At 60.9% G+C, this 24308-nt stretch overlaps 1 protein-coding gene across 1 annotated transcript in view; it reads left to right on the top strand.

The window, feature by feature from the left end:
• ft (cadherin-related tumor suppressor fat) overlaps positions 1–24308 on the top strand; it is a 55431-nt gene that overhangs the window by 5656 nt on the left and 25467 nt on the right. The window contains exons 2-3 of the mRNA XM_037231160.1: positions 15717–16025; positions 17331–17564. Coding sequence (XP_037087055.1) covers positions 15717–16025; positions 17331–17564 — 543 coding nt within the window. The remainder of the gene's footprint in view (positions 1–15716; positions 16026–17330; positions 17565–24308) is intronic.

Here is a 24308-nt window from a genome sequence, read left to right as displayed (position 1 = left end):
GCATCCGCGACACAAAAGTGCAGTGAATAATATTTCAAACAGATTTGAAGCAAGCGTGAAGAGGGTGGAAAAAACAAAATGCGAGCATCTGGGAATAGACTTCCGGTTCCGGTGCGTTGGCGCTCAGCGCTAGATGGTGTGTAGTTTGACGTTCCGTTTCCTTTCCGTGACTTGGGCGTCGCTGCTTGAACCTGAACCAGTCAGGTCATGGTGCTTCTTCAACACACATACCAAACATTGCTACGGCTTTCGACGACGCCTTTACATGTGACCGGACCGGTGGCTGGCGCAAAACGACCACTGCTGTCGGCGCGTCCCAAAACACCACTAAACAACAAATATGATGTTTAGGGTAGCGTGATCCACGGCTCCAAACCGCCCGTCATGCTAACAATCGCCGCGCTGCCCTAACCTCGGCCAAATTCCGTGCGATCGCAGAGACCGTGCGCTGCGAAGTTCCAGCGTCCGGGCATAACTGGTTCTGTGTGACGACAGACTGTCCGAGCAAGCGTCCTCCAGTAAACCGGCGGTGGCGTAGCCGTCATCGCGTGAGCTTTCGTGCTATGGCTGTGGTGCCGGGGACGGCATTTTCCTCTGACTCGCGCACAGATAGCGTTCGGCGGTTATCCAAGCATTTTCGCAGATAAGTACCACTAACGGGTTTCCGCTATCTTTGTAAGAAAGGATGCATTTGTATGCGCTACATACAAAAGAACTGCATAGATCGATTGCATGATTCATGGCGTTTCCATCGCCTACAGATTAAAAATGACTGCTATCTCCCAGTATTTTTTCTGTTGCCATGCCGAATCTGCCTGGGAAAGGCGCATTAAGCGCGGTCTAAATGAATTGTCCATGACGTCAAAGTGCCCGAAATGGTAACCGTTTAGGTTTTCCGTCAAATAGTAGTCGTCGCCACCCATTGCCCCAATTTTCGACACGCGATTCAGCAACATCTATGTCCTAAGGGACGTTGTGCGTGAACAGCCCTCTGTGGGAAGTCTCTTCACATTTTATTTTTTGGCGAGGGAAGAGTGATTTCCGGATACTTGACCTTGCAAACCCTGTTGACCTGACCCAGTGTGCACCTGCCAATCTGGCAGACCTTAATGCTTCACCTTTATGCCTCTTCAACGCTTCAGTTATCTTGCCCATGCAGTGTACCGGAACAAGCACTTTAATTTGCTTTGACGCCACCGAAAATTTTCCACTTTGCTTTCGCACGCTGTTTGGTCACTAGCCAATGTAATCTGACTTCAGTTGTGTGCGGGTATTTTGCATAGATATACTATACTACTGATGAAACAAGGCATTGAGTGATGAAGATCAAAGATGCGACGGGACTGCGCTCAGAGCGGTCAGAAAGAAAGCCGTGGTTCTATTGACGTGCAAAATATTTTAGGAGCTCTTTGAACTTCGTGTGGCCTTGTCATTGTCTAGGTAGTTTAAACCACACTCTTTGGAGAGCTCCGTAGGTCTGTAGTTATCATGGTGAGCTTTGACCACACAGATGGCGATGAGTAATAACTTCACTATCCCGCCACTGGTCATCCGGGCGACCTGAAATCGACGATGTTTACGGGAAATGTCTACACGGATTTCCCGGAAACCAAATGGTGGAAAGATTATTCCCAATTATATGGAAATGGCTGTTATTATCTCATTTGGGATACTTCCTGCCGTTCCAAATTGTACCGCCATTACACCATAAGTGGCAACGGACACGCAAATTTAACAGCAGAAACCGAGACCTTTCAGGAGAGGTGACAACGTTGTCGGGGCGGGGTTGGCCGGGAGCCGTGGCTCGGGCCTCTGCTCGTGCTCCGTGGGCGGCCGTCTGACATGGCCGCCTCTCACCGTGTCGACTAATGACGTCCATGCAGCCGGCAGCGTGCCCTGGGGCCAGTGCCGGTCGACCCGGCGCCGCCCGCCGCGCGCGCGGCACCCGCCGTCCTGAGCGCCGCCCGGCCGTACGCATTTAACTGGAAGCCTGCTATTACCCGCGGGTCGCGTTCGGGTGGTAATTTTCTGGACACGTTCGGAATCCGGCCGTCGGGCAGCGGCGGCCGGGCCGGGCCCGCGGCCCATCCCCCCCCCCCCCCCTCCCGCCGCCCGCGGAGCCCACAGTGCCTGAGGCGCGGCGGGGAAGGCCATGGATTGCGTCCCGTCCCGTCCCGTCCCGTCCCGCCCCGGGCCGCGCCGGGCAGGGCCGGTCCCGCCGACCGAGGGAAACCGTCCCCTCTGATCAGGCGCGCCGGCTAGCTCCGCCGGCCCGGCGCTGAATGGGATCAGTCAGATAGGACCGCCAAATGAAAAGGAAGGCTGTGCGGAGGGAGAGCGCGCCGCGCCTGTCCTACCGTGAAAATTATTCGCGACAGGAGGAGGGTGTCGCAGTGGGGGCGTTCTGAACAACATCAGTCAAGGCTCCAGCTATTGACGCAGGTCGCAACCGTGAGAACACCGAATCCAAACAGCGTGTGATACTGCTGGCCAGGCGTTTATTGCCACCTTAGAATACACGAGCGTGACAAATTTTACACGTCGCCTGCAAGGACCATTAACATAATTGCCATGCGGTCGGGTCTGATGCGCCTGACTTTTACGACAGCCGTGCGGCTGGCGTGACGGCGGCGAGCACGTCTTCTTATCGCCACTCCGGCACGCCACCACCAACACACAGGGTTTCCTTCGAATTGAAACGTCCCTGGTGGCTCAACCCACTGGGAGAGTTTCCACTTCGGCGGTACAACACGCAGCACGTTCGGCCGGCGGGTGCAGACTTTTGGATCATTGCGCCACATTGTCGTGAGGGTCACGCCAGGACTAGCTGCACGTCGGGCTTGGACCGAGACGGGTGTGTGTCGTCCTTGGATGTTGGGCTGCGATGGCCCGTCGCGGTGGACAGCCGAGAGGTCTGTGGAGGTCCAGGGACCGCCGGTCAGCGGGAGGATCCGCACCGTTGCGTCCCAAAGCCTTGATGTTCCCGGGAAGTGTGACTGACCCGGCGCACCCGGGGCGACCTGCTGCCGGCGGCGCAGAGGACGCATCTGTTGGGTGGTCGCAGTTTGGGTCTGTTTTCATTGCGGAACTGGTCTGACCTGCGTGCAGAACAGGTCTCGTTTTTTCTGCAGCGTATCTATGGTGTCATAGCAGGACGGCCCTGTTTTTATCGCAGGACAGGTCTGGTCACAACGTAGGACGGGTCCGATGGTACAGTAAAGCGGGTCCGGCCCCAGGGTCGGGCCCACTGCAGGACGGGTCCGATAGGGCTGCAGTAGGGGTGTTGTCATGCCGCAGGACGAACGGATGAGATCTTTTGAATAATGTGCTCGGCTGTGTGATCGAGCAGGCCACACAAGCTAATGTGCAGGTCTGGTCTGACAGAAGGACGGATCAGGCCCTGCTGCAGGACGGTCGCAGCTGGTTTGACTGCAGGACTGTCTGGTGCAACTGTAGATCACATGTGGTCTGGCCTTACTGCAGTAGGGACGACTCTCTTCGAATGTATTGCTGATAGCCTGATCTGCCTGCGCGACAGGCAAGGTCTTACTACAGGATGTGGCTGATCTGGTCTGCTTGCCAACGAACCAAAGAAATTGGTCTCACTTCGCTGATGCACTCGTACTTTTCCGGGTCTGGTATGGTCTGGCTTGGACTGCCGGTCTGGCGGCAGGCTTGACAAGGCCAGTGCTTGCCCCTCCCCCCTCCCCCTCATGCAAATCAGAGGCGAAGATGACAAAAACTCGCCTCTGATATCTCGTTCTGCGTATGCTGGCCATTCTGTTCCGTTGGCGGTAAACCATTTTGTTCGTCTAATTTTGTGGTTCACACTGTTTCACCATGGTCTGCCGTTACACCATGGCTTTTCCTCAGGAATGCCAGTAGACTGTACCCTATCGGCTCCATGACAGCTTCCCAGTCCTCCCCGCCCCGTTGTGACGCTTCTGCAATGACCTGGCAGCGTGCCCAGTCCGTCCTCACCCCAAGCCCTCTCCACCCTCTCCTGGCCACCCACCCTCGCTTCGCCGGGTGCTGCCCCTCCTCGGCGGCACGCAGCGGGCCGGCGCGGGCCCGCGCGCTCCCGGCATCCCAATGAGCGGCGGGCGACGCGCGGCCATCTTGGCGGCGCTGTCGGCTGGCCAGCTGGTAGGCGCCTGCCCGACCGGCGGCCGCCGCCGAGCCGGGCCGGCCGCCGCCGCTGCTGCAGCCGGCGGCCGGCCCGCAGACCCAGAGCCGGGGTTAACCGCTCCTCCTGCACGAGCGGGCGCATTGCGACGGACGCGATCCGGCAGAACACATGTCGCACGGCACAGATATGGCGCTGATACAGCGGCGGCCGCGGCGGCGCGCCCTCTCGCGCCGACCCGCTATCCGCCCATCGCTGTTATTATTTATTGTGGGTGTCCGCGGGAGTGGCGGCAGGGGACGATTGGGCGGGGCGGCTGACCCCCAGCAGGCGGTTGCCGGGAGTGCCGTCTGGGGCCACCAGCGGGACTGCGCTCCGACTTCGCCTCTCGGGTCTGGCGGGCTGGACGTGACGCCGTTGTGCTTCGAGGGAGACGCCGACGTGATCACGTGCCATGACACCATGACACATGTCATGACACCACGTCCAGCTGGCGAGCAGCCTTCTTCTCTCCGCCTGGTGTGCCCCTCGCCAGCACCATCAGGTGGGGCGTGTGTCGGCCGGCGCGCCGCTGCGTCCGGCCGCGTACGGCACCTGCTCGGCGCTCGCCGCGCCTGGCGAAAGGCACACCACGCTAACGGGACTCGCCCTCCGATGCGGATTCTTCTCGGCGGTGAACGGAAACGGGGCGCCGACAGCGTCCGGACCGGCTGGCGACCGAGTCTGAGCCAGCGCTCATGACAGGACGCGCTGGTAATCTTGTCAGGACCGCCCATCGCCTATGTCAGGACAGGCTGCTGGTCATGTCACAACCACCTGCTGCTCAGGTCGGGGCTGAGGTGGAGACGGCCGGGGCCGGCCGCCGTTCGTGTCATCGCCGGCTGCTGGCCTTGTCAGAATTGGCTCCTGATCATGTCAGAAGTATCTGCTGATCGTATCGGTACTGGATGCCGATCACACCAGGACCAGCCGCTGCTTATGTAAGGACCGGGCACGGATCTTCTAAGGGCCAGCTCATGCTCATGTAGGATCCGCCTTCCGATCATGTAGGACCCGCCTTCTGATCATGTCGGCCAAGGTTGGGTGCTGGACGGTCAGGACCAGTTGCTGGCCATGTAGGGAGGTGCTGCTGGACAGAGCAGGACTGTCGGCTGGTTAGGACAGGGCTGGCTGCTGACGAAGGCAGGACTGGTTGTCATCCTGACAGGACGTATTGGTATATGTCAGGACAGATTGCTGCTCAGGCCAGGACAGCCTGCCGCGTACACCAGGACTGAATGCCGAGGCGGTCTGGACCAGCTGCTGATGTCGGCGCCACCCACTGACGTGTTAAGGCTAGCTACTAGTCATGTTAGGCCCAGCTGCTAGTCTTGTCAGGACAAACCTGCGTCCATGCGAGGATCTTAGTGCTAATTTAAGAGTCAAATTGGATTCTGGGTGAAACGTCACATTCGACCGCTGACCACATCAGGCTCCATCATCATCATCTCCATCATCATCATCAGACCACATCAGAGCCAAAAAGGTACCTAAGATCTCAGTTGGAAGGGTCGATTGAGTGTGACAGCCGTTAGCTTGTCGCTAGCACCCCCGTGGGCCCCGCGTAACCAAGCGGTCACAGTGTCGGAACGCCGTACTGCTATTATGTGCTCTCTGGCGGTGACCCCGCACTGTGGCGAGTGACACCATTATCAGGGTCAGTGGGGGCGCGACATGCTCAGAGCTCCACAAGATGTGTCGTTACACACGTGACGTCATGTGATAGCCGACAGTTGTCATGCATCGTGATGCTGAGCTGATGACAGGAGGCACCAGCCATTCGGCCAGCGATGTAGACAATTCCTGTGCCCGAGTCGCCTTATAGGGCGAAGGAAAGGCGCTGTTGGATTCGCGACAGGGCTAAAACGACAGCGATGCTTATTCTACTTTCTATATCGGTCGGGTTTCTTCACAGATGTCGTGCGCTCTCCGGCGTGCAGTGGTAACATGGAGATTAAAATTCCCAGAAATGTCCTCAAGCCTTCGTCATCCCACCCACATCAATCAAAGCATGTCCTAAGTCCAGTCTGAGTGGCTCCCATTCAGAAACACGCTGGGCTGCGAGCGGGACACGAAAAACCGGCTGCGCCTGACTCCGGCGTGGCGAGCGTGCAGCGGCGCGGCAGCCGCCCGCCGCTGGGGGGAGGGGGCGACTCGCGTGCAGCCGCCCGCGCCGGACACTCACGTGCAGGAGGGCGCCCATCCGGCGCCGGCGCGCCGGCGGCGCCGCCGGGGCTTGGGCGCCGGCGCGCCTCGGGTGCGGGCGCCGCTGCGAGCCACCGTCGGCTGATGGGAGCGCACCGGGATGGCCGCCGTCGGACGGCGGTGCCGCTCGGAGGCGATCTCCGCCGACGCCCCGTCCCCCAGCGTCTCCCGCTGGAGAGGCAGGGTGTCCGGATACCGTCGTCGGGCTCGGGCTAGCGAGGAGACCCGTGTACGGGCCGACCGGCCGGTCGTGTCCCGTCTTCGGCAGATCGCACCGGGGCTCTGCCAGCCGGAAAATCCTCGGCCCGGCTCTTTTGCCGGATTAGGGAGCACGACACAGGCCTGCCAGGCGGCGCTGGTGTCGGCCGCGGCCCAGGCTGTTCAGGTCCCGGTCCCGGCTCATCTGCAGTCCCGACGGACGGCCAATCCCGCTAGATGGCGCTGGCAGGGCGGGTGCCGGCGTGGTGCTAGAGGGAGGTGATGCAGCGAGGTCGCTCGTTGGGTTCTTGTGCGAGGCTGAAGCCTCCGGCTCATCGCAGTTTTCCAGGCATGGCCGCGATTCGCTGAGGTTTTCCTCAATGGCGGTCATTTATTTTAGGTTCTCTGAACTGCTCATAACAGCTGCTTGTGCTTGCTATCAGATGCCGTCTGCGATACAACTGTGCATTGCGTGCACCAAATGTGTGCACTCTCGGATTCCATGGTTTGAGAGGAACCCTGCTTAATCTCGTAGTACTTACCATGTTTGATTGGCTTAATTCAGGTAAGTTGCCGAAAAGAATGCGAGAAGCACGAAACACGCTGTAATGGCTTGCGTCCACACCACAAACAAACAAACAATTCCCGAGGCAGGAAGATCATCGCAGCAGGCCTGCTTGGCGTTGCTGCGGTCAGAGCCCCGTCTCTGTCTGGTCTCCTTTCTCAGCTGGTCTCTTTGTTTGCCTTCTGACCGGCACAGCCATCACGGCCACTGCTGGAGGCAATGCTGACTGGCTAGCAGTCTCCCGCCGACCCGGTCCGACCCCGACCGCCTGCGGCACCTGACCGCTCTGGAGTTTCACTCGGCCGCCACTGCCCGTCGCCCGCTGCCCACCGCCCGCCGCCTGCCGCCTGCCGCCACCCGCCGCCGCCCGCCGCCGCCGCCCGCCGCCCAGCCCGGCCCGGCCGCTCCGCCGAGGCCGCGCTGGTATGCGGCCCCGGGCCACGTGCATATTTCATCGGAGCGCACACAATTACCGACCATCTGGCGGCGGGGCGACGGCCGGCGGCCGGCGAGAGTCGCCTGCGCCGCGGATAATAGAGTTGATTAAAGATTACTGTGCACTGGAGGAGCTGAACTGGACAGGGAAAAACAGAGAAGCGCGGCCGTGGCGGGTACGATTCATTAGGATTCCAGGGGAGGGAAGCGACGCCGCGACTGAGCAGGCATGCGCCGCGATGGTCTGTCGGAGCCATCCGTGCTCCGATGGCGCGATTGTGTCATGCTCCACGAGCGGGAGTGGGAGCGCTCTCCATCGGGCCGGGGTGCGTCGGCGGGAGGGGGCACGTACTCCGGCAGAGCTTACCGGAGGTGGCAGGGTCCACGGGGGCGACACAAACAGGTGCTCAGGGTGAGCCTGAGGGGATGGTGTCGGCCCTGTATGGCGTGAATCCCGCCGCAGACGCGGAGAGAGCTGGGAGGAATCCAATTAGAGCCGTGGCAGGTGTGGGGTACCTGAGCGGTGCGGGAACTGGGGATGGCCGCCCGCCCCTCCGGACCCCCTATTCCGACTCCCCTTTTAGCACTCCCCTCACACGGCCCGACAAAGGTGGGGCGTGAAAGTGCGGCGCTCCCGCCGCGGTAAACACGGGACCTCGGCGGCGGCGCGGCGCACACGCACGAGTCGCGTGTACCGGCCAAGAAACTGCGCAGAGCTGGCGCGGATCTGTCGGCCGCGCTGGGCCTTGCGAAAGGCTCAATTATTTTGTATCTCGGAGCGGAGAGACTGCGACTACTACTTATCAACGGAAACGGCTCTCTTAATTTCTCGGAACGCCCGGCCAGCATCATCCGAGGTTCAGCTCTCTCGCCGTCTGTCAAAGTGCCTGTCTGGGGCATTGTCTTGACCGTCCCTCAGAGCAGTGGAACAGCATCTTAACTGCTCGCAATTCATGCCAGTGTGTGCGGGCTGAGCGGAGTGGTCTGCTGGCATGTCTCGGGTGCTGCCGGTGATGCCCACGGGTCTGGTTCGGGCCCGACCCGCGCTGAAGCTGGTCCATCTCGTCGCACTCTCCGCCCAGAGCCGTCGCCATCCCGGGGCGGCGCGCCTGCTGCAGCCTCCCTGGGGCGCCGTGCAGCGCGGCGGCCTGTTGAGCTGCGCTGGGCTGCCGTCGGGCGGGCCGGCCGGGTGCGGCTGCCGTGTCCGGGGCCGTGCCGGCGGGACGGCCGGCCGGCCCCTCGGTGTTTGTTTGATTGGCCTTTTGTGCGGCGCTCACGAGCGGCGCCGCACTGCCGGCCCGTCTATGGCGCGGCCGGCGCTGGAGAGCGGCCGGCATGGCCGCCGTCTTTGTTGTCGTCATCACGCGCCGTGTCAGGCGGACGCAGCTCGGGCCGGCCGGCCGCAGCTAATCCAGCGCCGGCCGCCGGGGAGACGCCGTCTTCCGATCGGCCGCGCGCGGAACGCACGATCACGGCCTCGTCCTCGAGCTGACGCCTCAGCTGCGGCTCTCCCCACGTTTTGTAAGAACTCGGGCGGCGTGATCGCGCTGATGGCTTCAAGCTTGGTATGCACTGTGGTGCTGTACGCAGTCTGGCCGAATATGGAGTGAATGGCGGCGGGCATTGTCGTACAGCTCCCAAAGGAAAGAAAGCATTGCCACTTTCTTTCAAACATCTCAATGGAATCACGGTCTTCATTGAACTGTTTCCGACAGACCTGAGATAGCTGCATTTATTGTGGGTAATTACGCGTGACAGTATTAATTTCTGCCTAAGTGAGGGCCAAGATTAGCAGCGGATATCCACGACACGACCCCCTTAAAAAGAGCAAGGTGATGTCGTGCCTGCTGGATTCCTTCACGATATCCCATTGATGGTTGACGTGCGACCTTTGGCACTACGGGTGCCGGAAGGACACCACGTACCTGCCACTGTATGTAACCTCATCACGCGTTTTGCCGCTGGCGCCGGTGCCGGCGTCCGGGTCGGCGCTCGTCGACCCTGATGACCTGGCATGTTTCGTCCAATCACCCAGTGGCCGGTCGGACGGCCTGCAAACAAAAGGCGACGAGGCAGCCGGACCGGCGGCTCGTCACCCCGTTCCGCTCGTGCGGAGGCCGGGCCGCGCGCTGCCCGCCAGCACAGGCCACACTCTCGACCCGCTAGAAAGTGGCCCCGGGTGTCCGGTGCCGGCGCCAGGCGGAGCGGCGAGGGAGGCCGCGGCCCGGGCCTCCCATCGGCCCTCCCGCCGGCTACTGACGCTCGTTTTCTCTTTCATTGCACTCTGATTGCTGGTCTCGGGCGCGCTCGCCGCTCGCGCGAGCGTGCGGACACAAACACGCTCCTATGTACACACACACATACACACAGGGGTGTGCGCACGGACAAACAGTTGTCCGACCGTTTCTGTTCTCCGTCGACCTTAAGGAACATTCGGGATGTCACTGAAGTCGCAAGTTGAGATCGACGCAAAATAGCCCATCAGTCGGTGTGCCCTTAAGCGCTAAAAAGACTAGTAGAGAATGCTAATAAAAGTGGATGTAGCAAATGTGCCGGAGCGAGCATCTGTCAACGCAGTAATATGAGAACTGAACCTTCTCTGAGGAAGCTTGCGTGGCCACTGCCCCACCTGACATAACACACTGGCTCCAACCATGACCGTAGCCGAATGCCTTACTGTTTGTGAACTGTTCATAGTGAGCTCACTTTCAAAGGGCTGATCAAATATATGTTTGACTGCTCAGTTCTGTTGCTACCGGGGTTCTTTGGCAAGTTATAACTGAATCTTTGTAATACGTTTATTCAAAAAACTCCACTGCGATGCTTAAATGACGCATAATACATTACTGGTGCAACGAGAGCACTAGATGAAAGGAGCGTCCATCTGGAAACAAAATATGTATTATACAGGAAAGACTTGTGTCATCTTGCCTCCAGCCGAAAGTGATATCACATCATTGTATTATAGTATATTGTCAAATCACCACCCGTCATCGGGTAGTGATTCGACATCGTCAGTAGAACTTGGTAGGCACATCACTTCATCGCTTAGGGGCACTCTTTCATCCGTGATAGACAGCCCGCAGATAAATCAACGTTGGGTTGTTTCGTATCGTCAATAAGCCATAAGCAATCGTAAACAAAGACGTAGGTAGCTCGCTGACCTGATTCCTTCTAGCTTCGGGTTCGGAGAATCTGCTCGCCTTGTTCTTGTCCACGGCAGACCATGGGCATGCGGTCAGGGAATCCGCCCAGCGCCTGCCGTCCCACCCCGGCCCCGAGCACCCCGAGCACCCGCCGAGCACCCCGGCCCAAGTCCGAGCCAAGAACACTGGAGAAAGCCATCGCCTGCGTGTTGAAACTGCAGGCCCGGGGCCAGGCCAGCATTTAACTTCGGTTATAGATTTAACGGCCGTCAACACCGATGTATGACGGATGTGAGAGTTCCGGTCACCGATTTCCAGAGAAAGGCGACTGTCATAAGGTCAAGCTCGGTGATGCTCCATCGGTTTGCCGTTGAGTGGCTTCCCGTCTGCCGGCTGTTCGTGTTCACGTTCACTCACCACGCCTTTTTGTTGGCTGCGCCGCTCATTGCTGCACTTCTGCGTCATTGCCTCACGCTGTCCCTTGCTTTCGCTGTCATCAACTGTTGCTGGCCGTGCGTCCACGGGCCGCGAATGGTGCGGCGGGCTGGCGAGCGCGCGGTCCGGCCGGTCAGCCAGCGCGGCGGGCCAGCCGAGCTCCGCCGCCGGCCGGCCGGACGACGGCGGGCGCCGGCCGGCCTCGGTCGGCGGCCGCCTCCCGCCGCGGCACCGGCTCTGGCATCGCGGCGGCGCGGCTGGCACGCTGTCAGCGACTGTACGCCGCCCGCCCGGCCCGGCTCCCTGCTGTACGGCCGGCGGCGCCTCCATCGCGGAGAGCACGAGCGGCGCAGGCAAAACAACGCCCTCCAACAACATCGTGATGGGCGGACAATTAACCGGCCGGGTGCCTCGGCCGGCTCCGGTGGCCAGGTCGGCCGCCGGCTGCGTGGCCGACACCGACGCCGCCCGCACCCGGCCGGCCAGATGACAAAATGGCCGCGGATAGTCGGCGGTACCGAGCCCACATCCTGGAATTCCGGCATTGATTTACGAGCCATGCCGGTGGCCGCCGGCTGCGAGTTTCCACATCGGAGTAATAAAAAGAACCAGTTTGATATAAATTAGAATAAAAGTCAGACAAAAATATCGCTCTGCCGGCTAGCAGACCGGTTTCGGTCGAAGATGAGACCGCGGACGGGTTCGAGCACCGCGGGAGGACAAAGAGATCGTCCCCGGCGAGACATGATCTGGTGTAATGGGATACAACTGATGGTCACTGGTGCCTAAGTGGTCTCTGGGAACAGGCGAGCGACGGCACAGTTGTTGGAACTGCTTTGAATGGCATTATGATACCACATGAAGCGTACAACAATGCCAACTTTCAATACGCTTTTTCAAAGGGCTGCAAAAAGCATGTGGCAGAAAACATGCTGCTAACCGAAAGCTAGGTGGCTGGATTCTGGCTTCTGGTGCTGACTGGGAGTGGTTTCATATCATGAAAGAAGGAGAATATAAGCGGCTTTTGGCTTTACTTGCTCTCAGGGCTGCTCCTGGCTTTGACGTCAAGGAGTGACATGAGCTGAGGCAAATCTCGGCAATTTGGCTGACAGAGCACCCAGTGCACTGCCATTCACAGCGGCCCCGAAGTCTTCTAAGTCACGTGACCTGACCCCCCCCCCCCCCCCCCCCAGCGAATTGCCCCGTTCAGTCTGCCGCGACCAGAAGACCTTTCACCTCCCAGTAAGGATGTGGCTGGAAGTGCCCGTTTCGGACCTGGTCTACCAAACCTACGCTGGAGCCCAGGAGGCTACGCGCCTAATCCGAGACAAGACAAGGTCTACCAAACGGTCGCGGCTCGATGAGTTCCGGCCGACGGCGAAATCCAGGACCCCGCCTCGCCGCCGGCTGTGGCCAGCCCGCGACGGGCGCCGCGTGCTCGCCCTGCGCCCCGCACTCGTGCCGGTCGGCAGACAGACGAGCGGCGCCGGTGTGGCGGCCTGTGCGCGGCGGCCGGATTAAGTCCGGCGCGCGAGGTCCATGCCCTCGCCGCGCCGCCGCCGCCGCCGCCGCCGCCGCCGCTCGCCCGCCCGTCAGACACGACCCCAGATGTTACGGCATTCCCGCTGTGCTGCACCGCAGACGCAGACCGACGCTAAGTCAGCGCTGACGCGATCAAGGACGGTTCCGATGGAAGCGGACCTGCCGGTCGGTGATAGCCATACTTTGACTGCAAGCAATGCCGAGGCGTTCCTCTGTCTCGCTGCAGCTGTACTTCACCATTTTAATCTAGTTTTATACTTCACCTTTCTTGCGTTTCATGTAGCTCTGGTAATTGTTCTATCATATGCCCAAGACGCTGATCTATCTTCAGCTCGGCCGGATACCCGTTTGTGCCACCCATGCTCTGGTCAGGGGCTGTGTTCGATGGCCTCCAATCATACCCTGTACATTCTGACACTCCTCGGTCAGTGTTGAACCTCTGACACTCTCCGGCCAGCATGGTGCCTCGGACACTCTCCGGCCAGTACTGTGCCTCGGACACTCTCCGCCCAGTGCCGTACCTCTGACATTCTCCGGTCAGTGCCGTACCTCTGACACTCTCCGGTCAGTACTATACCTCGGACACTCTCCGGCCAGTACCGTACCTCGGACACTCTCCGGCCAGTGATGTACCTTTGATACTCTCGGGTCAGGTGCCATAATGTCCGTCCGTCTCCACTACGTTGCCACACCGCCCACATGTCTCCGCTCAGGAGCCGCACCGCTCTCCCGTCTCAGGTCAGATGCTCGCCGCCCTCCCGTCTCCGGTCAGGTGCTCACCGCCCTCCCGTCTCAGGTCAGGTGCTCACCGCCCACCCGTCTCAGGTCAGGTGCCACACCGCCCGTCTTGTCCTGGATGGCGATACACAACGCATCCAATTACGACACGCTGTTCGCTGCGCCGCGGGGCGATCCTGCGCGCCGATTTGCATACAAATTGGAGCCGTCTAGCGGTGCGGGCAGGCGCGCGACCTGGGATGGCCACGCGCCGTGTTTCCCGGCTCGGAGACTGGGCCGGCTGGCTGACAGGACAGGTCACCGCCCGGGGCCCGCACCGCGTCCGTGTCTCGTCTCGGCGGCCGTGGTGCCCGTCTGGCGTGGCCACGGGGCGTGTGCCAGTCATGTCGCCTTGCTGCCGGTGAGGATGGGGCTTATAGTGGAGAGGTGTCCTGCGGGCCAGTGGCTGTCCCTCTTCACCCCTTTACCCTTGATAGCGGGTACAGGGCCGAAGTCTTCCCGCTGAGCTGGGAAACGTTAGGTCTCATTGTTCCCGGCTCAGGGACGGGCTAATAAGAGCCAATTCCTGGCCAATTAACGCAAGGACACGCGATCCAACAGCGCCCAGAGGGTGACGGGCGCCTTGCTCTCCAGACAGAGTGCCGATGATGGCCGCCAGAAGGCTGGGAGAGGCGGCGTCTCCCAGCCGGGGGACAGACGGGGGCCGGTCGTCGGCGCGGTGGCCCGGTCACGCCCGCTGCCGGCCGCCTTTGCACGCGTTATCTGATCAGGCGGCGGCCGGCTGCGAGAGCAGGGACCTCGCCGGCGCCGCCTGGCCCATTGCACAGGACCATTAACTGACGCGCTGCTCTGAAAGACGAGGGGCCCGGCTTGCAGCGACGCCCGGGCGACCGGCGCGCTCGCGTCCAAAGGACGGTCGCGCGGGACGGCAGAGTTGAGATGTGGGCGGGCGGCGCTGAGGGGATGCCGTGCCCGGCGCCGCTGCTGGCCGGCTGAGAGGCGGGCACGCCAGCTGGGCTACCCAGCCCAGTCAGCTGGCAGCTGGGCTGCCCGGCAGCGCCAGTCAGCTGGCAGCTGGGCTGCCCGGCAACGCCAGTCAGCTGGCAGCTGGGCTGCCCGGCAGCGCCAGTCAGCTGGCAGCTGGGCTGTCCGGCAACGCCAGTCAGCTGGCAGCTGGGCTGCCCGGCAACGCCAGTCAGCTGGCAGCTGGGCTGCCCGGCAGCGCCAGTCAGCTGGCAGCTGGGCTGCCCGGCAACGCCAGTCAGCTGGCAGCTGGGCTGTCCGGCAGCGCCAGTCAGCTGGCAGCTGGGCTGCCCGGCAGCGCCAGTCAGCTGGCAGCCGCCACCACGCTCCTCGCGCGCCCGGCCTCGAGGCCCGGCATCCGGACCTCGAGAGAGTCGCCGACCCCGCGGGGCACGTCGGTCGGGACTGGGGTCCGACGGCGCCGCTGACCCGTCAGAGACGCCACCGCCGTCAGCTGGGACCCGCAGCAGCCGCCGGGACGTAAACAAATTCCTCGGAAGACTGCACGGCATTACACGCCGAGCCGCGTCAATCAAGCTGCGTGACGTCACGACCGGCGGCGACAATGGCCGGGGAGGCGCGGCGGTCGGGCCGGTGTTTTCCGCCTCCTGCCCAGAGTCGGCTGGCCGTCGGCCGGTCTTGAGTCACCACTGCTGCGGCGGCGCCTGGCGTCCGGCGCCGCTGAGCCGCGGACGGTACTGGCCGGGCCACCGCGGCACTGACCGGGCCCGCCACCTAATTTAACCGAACACGACGGCGGCGCGGCGGCGAGGTGGCGGACCGCACTCGGGGCCGGTCCCCGCAGATCCTGATGAGCCGATAGACCCGTGCAGCGAGCGGACGACCACTTTCCTGGAGCAGAACCCAGTGACCGGCTCGGCTGCAGCCGACCAAGCGCATGGGCCGCTGTATGAGCCGTCGGCTGCTCCGCTATCGCTTTGTTTTCGTCATCGATGATGCGACCAGTATTTGCGTAGGCATGCGGCCACTTCAGGCGGGCCTTGACGTCCGTTGGCGACGCTTCTGACCGCAGCTGGGTGACGTATAAACAGCTCCATGCATTCATATCGTCACCTGACATGCTCTACAAAGTCCTAGGTAGTTTAAGCTTGTGTCGTTTGTTACGTCTGCTGAGTTGGGACCCTCCATCCTGAGACATATTGCCGCACGTTGCAAGCCGCTATCTTACTGAACAGCTGGCTAACTGGTGCACCTGTAACGTACCGCCCGCGGCATGCCTGACCCCCGCCCCCTCTCCCTGCAGGTGCAGATCACGGTGGAGGACAAGAATGACTCGCCGCCGGTGTTCACGTCGCCGCGGCGCGAGGTGCCGGTGACGGAGGACCTGCCGCCCGGCAGCGAGGTGGTCCGCTTCACCGCCTCTGACGCCGACACCGTCGGCCAGCTGGTGTTCAGCCTCGTCGGCGGCGACGCTGACACGTTCAAGCTGCAGCCGGAGACGGGCGCGCTGATGCTGGTGCGCGCGCTGGACCGCGAGACGCGCGACGAGTACCGGCTGACGGTGCGCGCCAGCGACGGCGTGCAGGACACCGACCAGACGTTCGTGCTGCAGGTCAGTCTCCGCCACAGGACCGGCAAGCAGACGCTGATTCAGACCTCAGAAGCGTGGAAATCCAGTATTAATGGCCGACCGTGGGTGGGTGTCGATGCCGCATCGCGCAGGGATGGCGGCGGGGTTCTCCTTTCCGAGTAGGGCAGCGCTCCTGGGTGCGCCGGCGAGCTTCCTTCGGATGAATCCAAGTACAGCGTCGCATGACTGGCATGCCGCGATTGATGCGGATATCGGGGTAGAGCCGCAGCGCGTTTTCCCGACATACTCCATTGAGCATCAGCATCATATTTCAAATCACCGCACCGATCTGCACGAAGGCCGCTGGAGCCGTGTGACCGGCTCCGAGGGACGGGCAGAGTCGGGCCGCGGTGTCGTCGAGCCGACCCCGCTGTCCGCCCACCCGTCTCTTTCCGGCTCACACAGCTGATTAGAATCGAGGCCATTAACACCGCCGGCGCAGCGCGATCATCAGCGAAGGCAACGTTTAACACACGCCCCGGCACCTTTCACCTGTTACATCGTCCGTTAGCTTAACAAGTGACGGATGGGTAATCTTCTCCGTTTTGTCGCCGGGCGTTCTCTCGCCCAGGACGAGGCTATCGCAGATCGATGCCTTTCGGTTCTGGACTGGCATCCCGAACGGCACGCCACCCGCCCTGTGCGACAGAGCGTCGCCTGTTGTTGCTGAGACACTCCTATTTGTGCAGATGGCTGCGCTGTCTAAGTATGACAAGGACATACACCGCAGATAAGCATCGGCGACAGAGACAAATTGTCGACGGTCTCGGCTGCCGCCGAGGCCGGATTTTTCTGCCGTTTTTGCTGCCGGCGGCCGAGTGGGCCGCCTTTGCCGGTCGTCACTAAGGGCCCACCGATCATTACGTGTCGTTATTCGATCAGATGAGCGGGCGGTGTGCGAGCTCTCGGGTCGCGACCGAGCTCTCGGGTCGCGCCGGACCGCGGAGCCGCGTCCGGCCGGTGCCAGCCCGGCCTGGCACTGGGGAGCCAGTCTGCACTCCATTGTTTTGCCGTGGAATGCGTGGCTGGTGTTGGCCGGTCTGACCCGTCTGCATGAGCCCTCTGCAATGCAGTAAGGCGGGAGCTTTTCCTGTTAACATTAAGCTAAACTTCTCGGACATGTCCGAAATCATGATGAGCTTGTTTTTTCTCTCTAAAATACGTCCACACGCTACCAGTTTTGCCGCAACCTGTCGACGCGTGCCGGTCTGGCCTCTCGCTGCGTGCGCCAGAATAGTGCCCGCCCAGCCTGCGTGCCTGATCTGACTTGTCTCTCCCCCATGTCAGGTACAAGACACCAACGACAACGCGCCGCTCTTCACCGAGAAAGCGTACAGCTTCGACGTTCCGGAGGACGCCGCCAGGGGCGCACGCGTCGGTACGGTGACAGCGCTCGATTCTGACCTGGGCAAGAACGGCCGGGTCATCTATACGGTCATATCCGACTGGGACAACGACGTCTTCTCGCTGGACACGACCACCGGCGTGTTCACGCTCACATCGATGCTCGACTACGAACAGGTGGGTGCGCCGCCGGTGCCGGCGTGGCCCCCTGTCCCTCGGGGTGGCCGTGCTCCACCCATGTCGACGCGGCCCCCGGCCCGCTGAGACTGTCTTTCGCCCCGGGAGCGTTACCGAACAATTGCGAAGTCCGGCTCGTTTTTTATAGTGCACAAATCTATTCCCGTTGTCTTGCAACTGGCTCGTGCTAAGGAGAATGAGGGGTTGGCGTGATTCAGTTGCTGTCATTCTCGTAAGGGAAAACGGATATCGGATCGGTGAGTAAGAAGAGACCGATTTCCAGGTGCGTGATGAAATAATCCCGCACCGGTGGTGAGTAATCATGGTACACCTAAATCTCGCGATATGTCTGCACTGTCCTGAACAGCACTCAGGTCTGCCGTCAGACCGGCCCTCAGGCTGATTCTAACTCGAACTCGTCAGACCATCAGTCTGACTCGGGTCTACTATCAGACTGGCCATCAGTCTGATTCTGACTCCAAATCGTCAGATTATCAGCCTGGCTCGGGTCTCCTATCAGACTGGCCATCAGTCTGACTCGGATCTACCGCCAGACCACCCATCAGTCTGATTCTGGTTTACTGTCAGGCCGGCCATCAGCCTGATTCTGACTCTAAATCGTCAGATTATCAGTCTGACTCGGACCTACTATCAGATTGGCCACTATTCTGACTCTGACTCGATCTCGTCAGACATCGGTTTGACTCGGGTCTGCCGTCGCGGGGCGCTCCAGCTGCCGCGCCAGCCCGGCCCTGTTTGCTCCGGCGGCGCTGGCGACGGGCAAAAAGGCCTGTCTGTCGGGGGCCAGGTGAACAAACACGACGCTTTCCTGTTACCGGCCGGCCACCGGACGCGCGGAGCGGCCGCTGACCGCTGCGACAGCGCCGGGAGTGGCGTGCGGCCCTGACCGTTGCGACAGCGCCGGGAGTGGCTGCAGCGCTGACTGCTGCGACAGCGCCGGGAGTGGCTGCGGTGCTGACCGTTGCGGCAGCCCTTGGGGTGGCTGCAGCGCTGACCGCTGCGACAACCCTGGGAGTGGCTGCGGCGCTGACTGCTGCGACAGCCCTGGGAGTGGCTGCAGCGCTGACTGCTGCGACAGCGCCGGGAGTGACTGCGGCGCTGACTGCTGCGACAGCGCCGGGAGTGACTGCGGCGCTGACTGCTGCGATAACCCTGGGAATGGCTGCGGCGCTGACTGCTGCGACAGCGCCGGGAGTGACTGCGGCGCTGACTGCTGCGATAACCCTGGGAGTGGCTGCGGCGCTGACTGCTGCGATAACCCTGGGAGTGGCTGCGGCGCTGACTGCTGCGACAGCGCCGGGAGTGGCGGACGGCTGTCACGGTTGAACCCGTCAGCCAGATCCGGCTCCACCGCCGGGTCCCGTTCTCCTCACTGAAGACCTCACTGGGGGTGCAGCTTCGCAAAGAAAGTTGGGCAGTGGCTGAGCAGGGATACCTAAATTTATCCCTCAAATACGCAAAAAGCGACGACCTACCCACATCTGACTCACTGCCGTAACAAAGTTTGGGGAGACGAGCCCCAACTGAAGAGGAAACTATGCGCCTTGCGGTCACTTGGGGTGTCGGTGAACCAGTGGTTTGGGCCAGGGTCTTGGTAAGGGCGGAGGCCGAAGGGGGAGGTGACACAGGGCTAACGAAGGGCCCATGCCAGTAAATAGCTCCCCCGGAAAAGGTTATGTAATGATAAGCCGGATTTCGCCCACTTTATCTCGAGGGACTCAGTTATCTTTATTCCCTTTTTCAATTGCAACAGACGTCGGAAGTCATTGGAAGACGCAGTTGTATTTGTATTGAGACGTCCAGGAATTGACGGAACTGACTATCAAATGACGGCATCGAATAAGATTTGGACGCCATTCATTTCCCAATAGATCATTCGTCCCTCTCTAAACTGATAACAGCAAAGTTCATGTTATATTACAAGTAACCCAGCATACATTTCCGCAGGTTCTTAGAGCAAAAGCTATGATACTCCAGTCCCAATAAGTCGCGCAGATTCGGCTCCTCAGCCAGTGCCAGACGGGTGCCAGTGGGCTGGCGAGATCGACTGTATATCGGGGGAAATATCCTGTCATGCTTTTTACAATCCGTTCGTATACGTTTAAAGTAGTAGGGACGATACATTGAGATTTCACAACTTTTCGGAATGGTGTTCTGAACGCATGAACATTGAGACCACCATAATGTAAAACCTCTGTGGTTTGTGGGATGCCTGCGGTTATCTGTGGCCACACTCAAGATTTCACAGATGATTTATATGTGCCAGTTTATCAGTCGTCCCTTTTGAATGACTCAAACTAGTTTTGGAAGGATTTTGTAAGCATCATTTTACGTCACATTGCCCTCCTCACGCACTTGCTACCCACCGCCTGGTGTCAGCCGTGGTACCAACCGTCCTCGGTTTAAATGAGACTGGAACTCCGGGCACGATGTTTTTGCTGCTTAAGATTGTGAGCTTGCGTGTTCAAAACTATTTGGCGTAATTTGTTCCAATTGTCGATCTGGAAAAAAGGACGGGTGTCCTCAGGCAAGCATGCGCTGGCCATGTCAATACAAATTTTTGCCCCGTTTCTACCCACCACAGTAAACGCTAAGGAGGCCACACTTACCTTACGTGGACAATGGTGGGCAGAATACGGGGGGGGGGGGCATATTGTCGTTCCCAGTAATGGAAGAAGCGCCGAAGAGTTGCAAAAGGCAGGCTCCCTACCGGTTGTCATTCTGGCGACACGGGGGCCAAGGTCCCCTGGTCGATCCGGGGTTCCTCAGAGGGAATACGCCATACATCAGTTACCTAGTGACCAGGGATGCCTCTGGATCTGAGCAGTTGGGCCCCGATCGCTGCAGGGGCCTTTACGGACGCAAAAGGATCTCTAACCTGCGCAGGGGGCTTAATGATTCGCAGAGGGGACCCGGTTGGGGTTATCAGGCCCCTGGCTGAAGAGGGGCGGAGGACCCCTCGTTCGTTGACGCGCGCCTTCTATTATTTGATTATGGACACTTGCATCGCCTTTTAGCGCACCTCTCTTCATTGTCAGAGAGCCCGAAAAAATGCAACAGGCCCTCGGACATTCGGGGTACCGTGCTTGCCTCTGTTTAGCAACTGGGCCCCCGGCCGACTCGGATCCCTTGTCGACACGGTACCCCGTGTTATGCACTGTGAGCTCTTTGTCCGATACATGGGGCCCATTATTGTCTCAGAAGCCCCGGCCAATGTAAAAGGCCCTCTGACTGACATTTGCGGCCCAGGTGGTATCCCTGCTGGGGAAATAGCCCCTGGCCGCTCTGACCGGGGCAGTTAGCCTCGGAATGACACAGGGCCCTCACTGACGCAAAAGTATCCCTTATTAGCTTGGAGTGTTCAATAATCAGCAGTGTTCAATAACCCCCTGTTTTGACTCTTTGATATTGGTGCTGCCTGATCGACACGCAGACCCTCGTTGACTAAGGGGCCCCGATCGGCGCAATAAGCCATCTGACTAACCGTTTAGGGCCCTGCCCTGCGCGCCGAAGTCCTTTGAAACGATCTCTAGCCGGCCTTTCCGGCCACCCAGACGCTGTAATCGGGCCCGTTAACATCGACCACGAGAGGCCCAAACGGCCCCTCTGGACACAAAGGGGGTGTGGCCCCTGTTTACCCTGCCTGCACCATGTATTGAACCACGCGGATGATAGGCTTTCCGTGTTCTCCTGACGCGCGATACTCGAAATGTGCCGGTCTCGCTTGGAATTAAAAGCGCTTCTGTCCTCTCATGAGGCGCAGTGCCCCTGGATGGCAGGTGACAGTGGAGCTGCTCGTGAGCCCCACGGTCGTGAGTCGGATCATATATCTGATCAGCTCCCCGGATACTCACGTCCGGGATCACACTCTCCACGGCGTCAACTGCGTGGGCTCGTAAGTCACAATCAATGAGTCGCAGATCGTGATCCATTAATCGCATCTCGTGAGTCAGGATTATCTATCTTTGAGCCATTATTCATGAGTGCATTCCGGGAGTCCTTATTTATGCCTCCTGATCCATGATTCGTAAGCTTTGATCCACGTCTCATTACCTGTGAGACACTGTTCATGACCAGTGACCCGAGAGTCATATTCGCGGCTCGTGATCCATGAGTCATCATTTATGACCCTTGATCTGTGTGTCATAATTCATGACTCGTGATCCGGGAGTCATTATTTGCGACTCGTGACATGTGAGTCATTTTTCGTGACTCGCGATCCCTGAGTCATTGCTCGTGACTCGTGATCCCTAAGTGGTGACTTGTGAGCAGCCTAGGCCAGGTCGGCGCCGCCGGTCGGGCCAGCGCGCGCTTACGCGCCGTCTCCCCCGGGGCGCTCGTCCGACACATCATGGGCGCCGTTTTTGCCGCCGCCGCCCTCCATCATAAATCTGAGCCGGCCAGCTTTTTGCCGCGTCCCGCCCGGCCGCTGTTGCGGGCTCTAAACGAATCCTGGGACGTGCACCGCCGCCGCCGCCGCCGCCGGGGCACGGTCCCAGGAACATGACCAGCCGATACCGCGCGTCTCGTTGACGGCCGCTATCACGATCCGTGCGGTTAGATGCAAATGTCGCCCCGGACATTTTTGCATATCTCGAAAATGGGGGGGGGGCTAATAGTGCTGGCAGGCACGTGGTATCACTTTGTTCGCCTGCAACTGTTAACAGTATTGCTATGCAAATTGCCGACCCCAATGGTTTGTCATGCAAATGTGGACTGTCTTGATTGCAGCTTTAACAAATAATGTGTTCTATCCGAGTGTGCCCGTCTGGCGGGCTCACATGAATCATGCACACTCTCTCCCGGCGCGCTCGGTGCCGCTAATTGCGGCGCGCGTCGTCCAAATTATCGCGTCAGGCCGGGCCTTTGTGCGGCACCGGCCGGCCGGGCCGGGCCGGCGGCCTTGTGCCCGGCCGTCGCGCCGCCGGCCGGCCGGCCGCATTAGGCGGGCAGTAATTTTTGATGGCAGCCGGCGCGGCAGGGAGCCGCTCGCTGTCGGCCGCCCCGGACCGAGCGGTCCGCTCGGCGGCGGCCGCCCCGGACCGAGTGGTCCGCTCGGCGACGACCGCCCGGACCGAGTGGTCCGCTCAGCGGCGGCCGCCCCGGACCGAGTGGTCCGCTCGGCGGCGACCGCCCCGGACCGAGTGGTCCGCTCGGTGGCGACCGTCCCGGACCGAGTGGTCCGCTCGGCGACGACCGCCCCGGACCGAGCGGTCCGCTCGGCGGCGACCGCCCCGGACCGAGTGGTCCGCTCGGCGGCGGTCGTCCCGCCCTGGACAGAACGGTCCGCTCGGCGGCGACCGCCCTGGACCTAGTGGTCCGCTCGGCGGCGACCGCCCCGGACCGAGTGGTCCGCTCGGCGGCGGTCGCCCTGGACCGAATGGTCCGCTCGGCGGCGATCGTCTCGGACCGAGCGGTCGCTCGGCGGCGACCGCCCCGGACCGAGTGGCCCGCTCGGCGGCGGCCGCTGCATCCGTGACCTGCCGTAAATCAACGAGTCCAGCTTCCCGCCGGCGCCGCCAGACGGCAGCAGTGCGCATCCGCCGGAGCCGCCCAACGCCGGCAGGAAGCCCCGAATATCCGGGGAAACCGCGCCGTCAGCCGTGCCACCAAATTTACTGATCCAGAGAAAGTTTATTAGATCAACTCTGGCCTGCCGCTGCACATGTCAGTCACCGGCGCCGCTGCGGCCATTTTGGTGGGTGTGGGCGTGCGAAGGGCTGCTGGTGTCGGCCGGGACCGGCGGCATCGCGTCACGCTCAAGGAGGAGAGAGACAGAGATTGTTTACGCTTCCGAGCGGCCTGTGGGCCTTCAGAGCGCAGGAGCCATAAACTCCAAGTCACCACATGAGGTTAAGTAAACAACCGGGCGTCGCTGGTAGCATATTGATTTACGAGACATTTGCTCACGTAAACAAAAACTCCCTCCCCGCGTCCGGAATAGTTCTCGAATAAACGTAAATTCTGTCGACGTCGCACAAAAAGTGCACGCAGTGCGTGGTCCATCCTACATGGAGCGCGGTCATAACGGCCTGCTGGTCGGCTGGCATCTCCAGTTCGTCGTCCCTGAACGGAGCGGACAAAGTGCATATTGATTTACCAGGAGTCCATCAGCACTGGGAGCGAGAGAACGGGACAGACTACCGGGGGAGGAGAGAGTGCGGGAGCGCCTGTCGTCGGCATGGCAGGGTTAGCTCGGCCCGTGTGACTCGGTGGCCTGACCTCGTGTCTTTGCGTCACGTCTGGGGTGCCCTTTACGAGAGGGCCGCTGTCGGCGTGGAGGCGTGGGCTGACTGGGACGAGGTTTCCTTTGCCCGTCGAGCCATCGGTCCGCGTCTGCTGTGGAACAAAGCCGCCGCAGAAATCCATGGCCTAGGCCCCCTATGTGCCCTCGGGTGTCAACGAATTGCCAAACATATCAGACGCCGCATCATTCTGGCGATGCGACATAGAACCTCGCCCTCCGGCTCCATCGAATGCGCTCCAAATCGCGGCGTTATTCCGCGCACGTCACACGCGTCCCGGTCCGTACCAACTGAACCCTGGCTGACTCTCGCCGCGCCGGGGCCGGACGCGCCCGACCCGAGCAGCGACCTCGCCGCCACCCGACAGCGGCCTGGAGCGCCGGCTGCCGCGCCGCCTGTCAAACGGTGACGAACGCGCCGACCGCCTGCCGGGCTGGTTCCGAGACACTCGGCCGAATGCCGGCCCGAATCAGATGAG

The sequence above is a fragment of the Pollicipes pollicipes genome, unplaced genomic scaffold (assembly GCF_011947565.3).
Source record: "Pollicipes pollicipes isolate AB1234 unplaced genomic scaffold, Ppol_2.1 Scaffold_6686;HRSCAF=7923_pilon_pilon_pilon, whole genome shotgun sequence".
Classification (NCBI taxonomy): Eukaryota; Metazoa; Arthropoda; class Thecostraca; order Pollicipedomorpha; family Pollicipedidae; genus Pollicipes; species Pollicipes pollicipes.
This window is presented reverse-complemented; position numbering and strand designations above follow the sequence as displayed.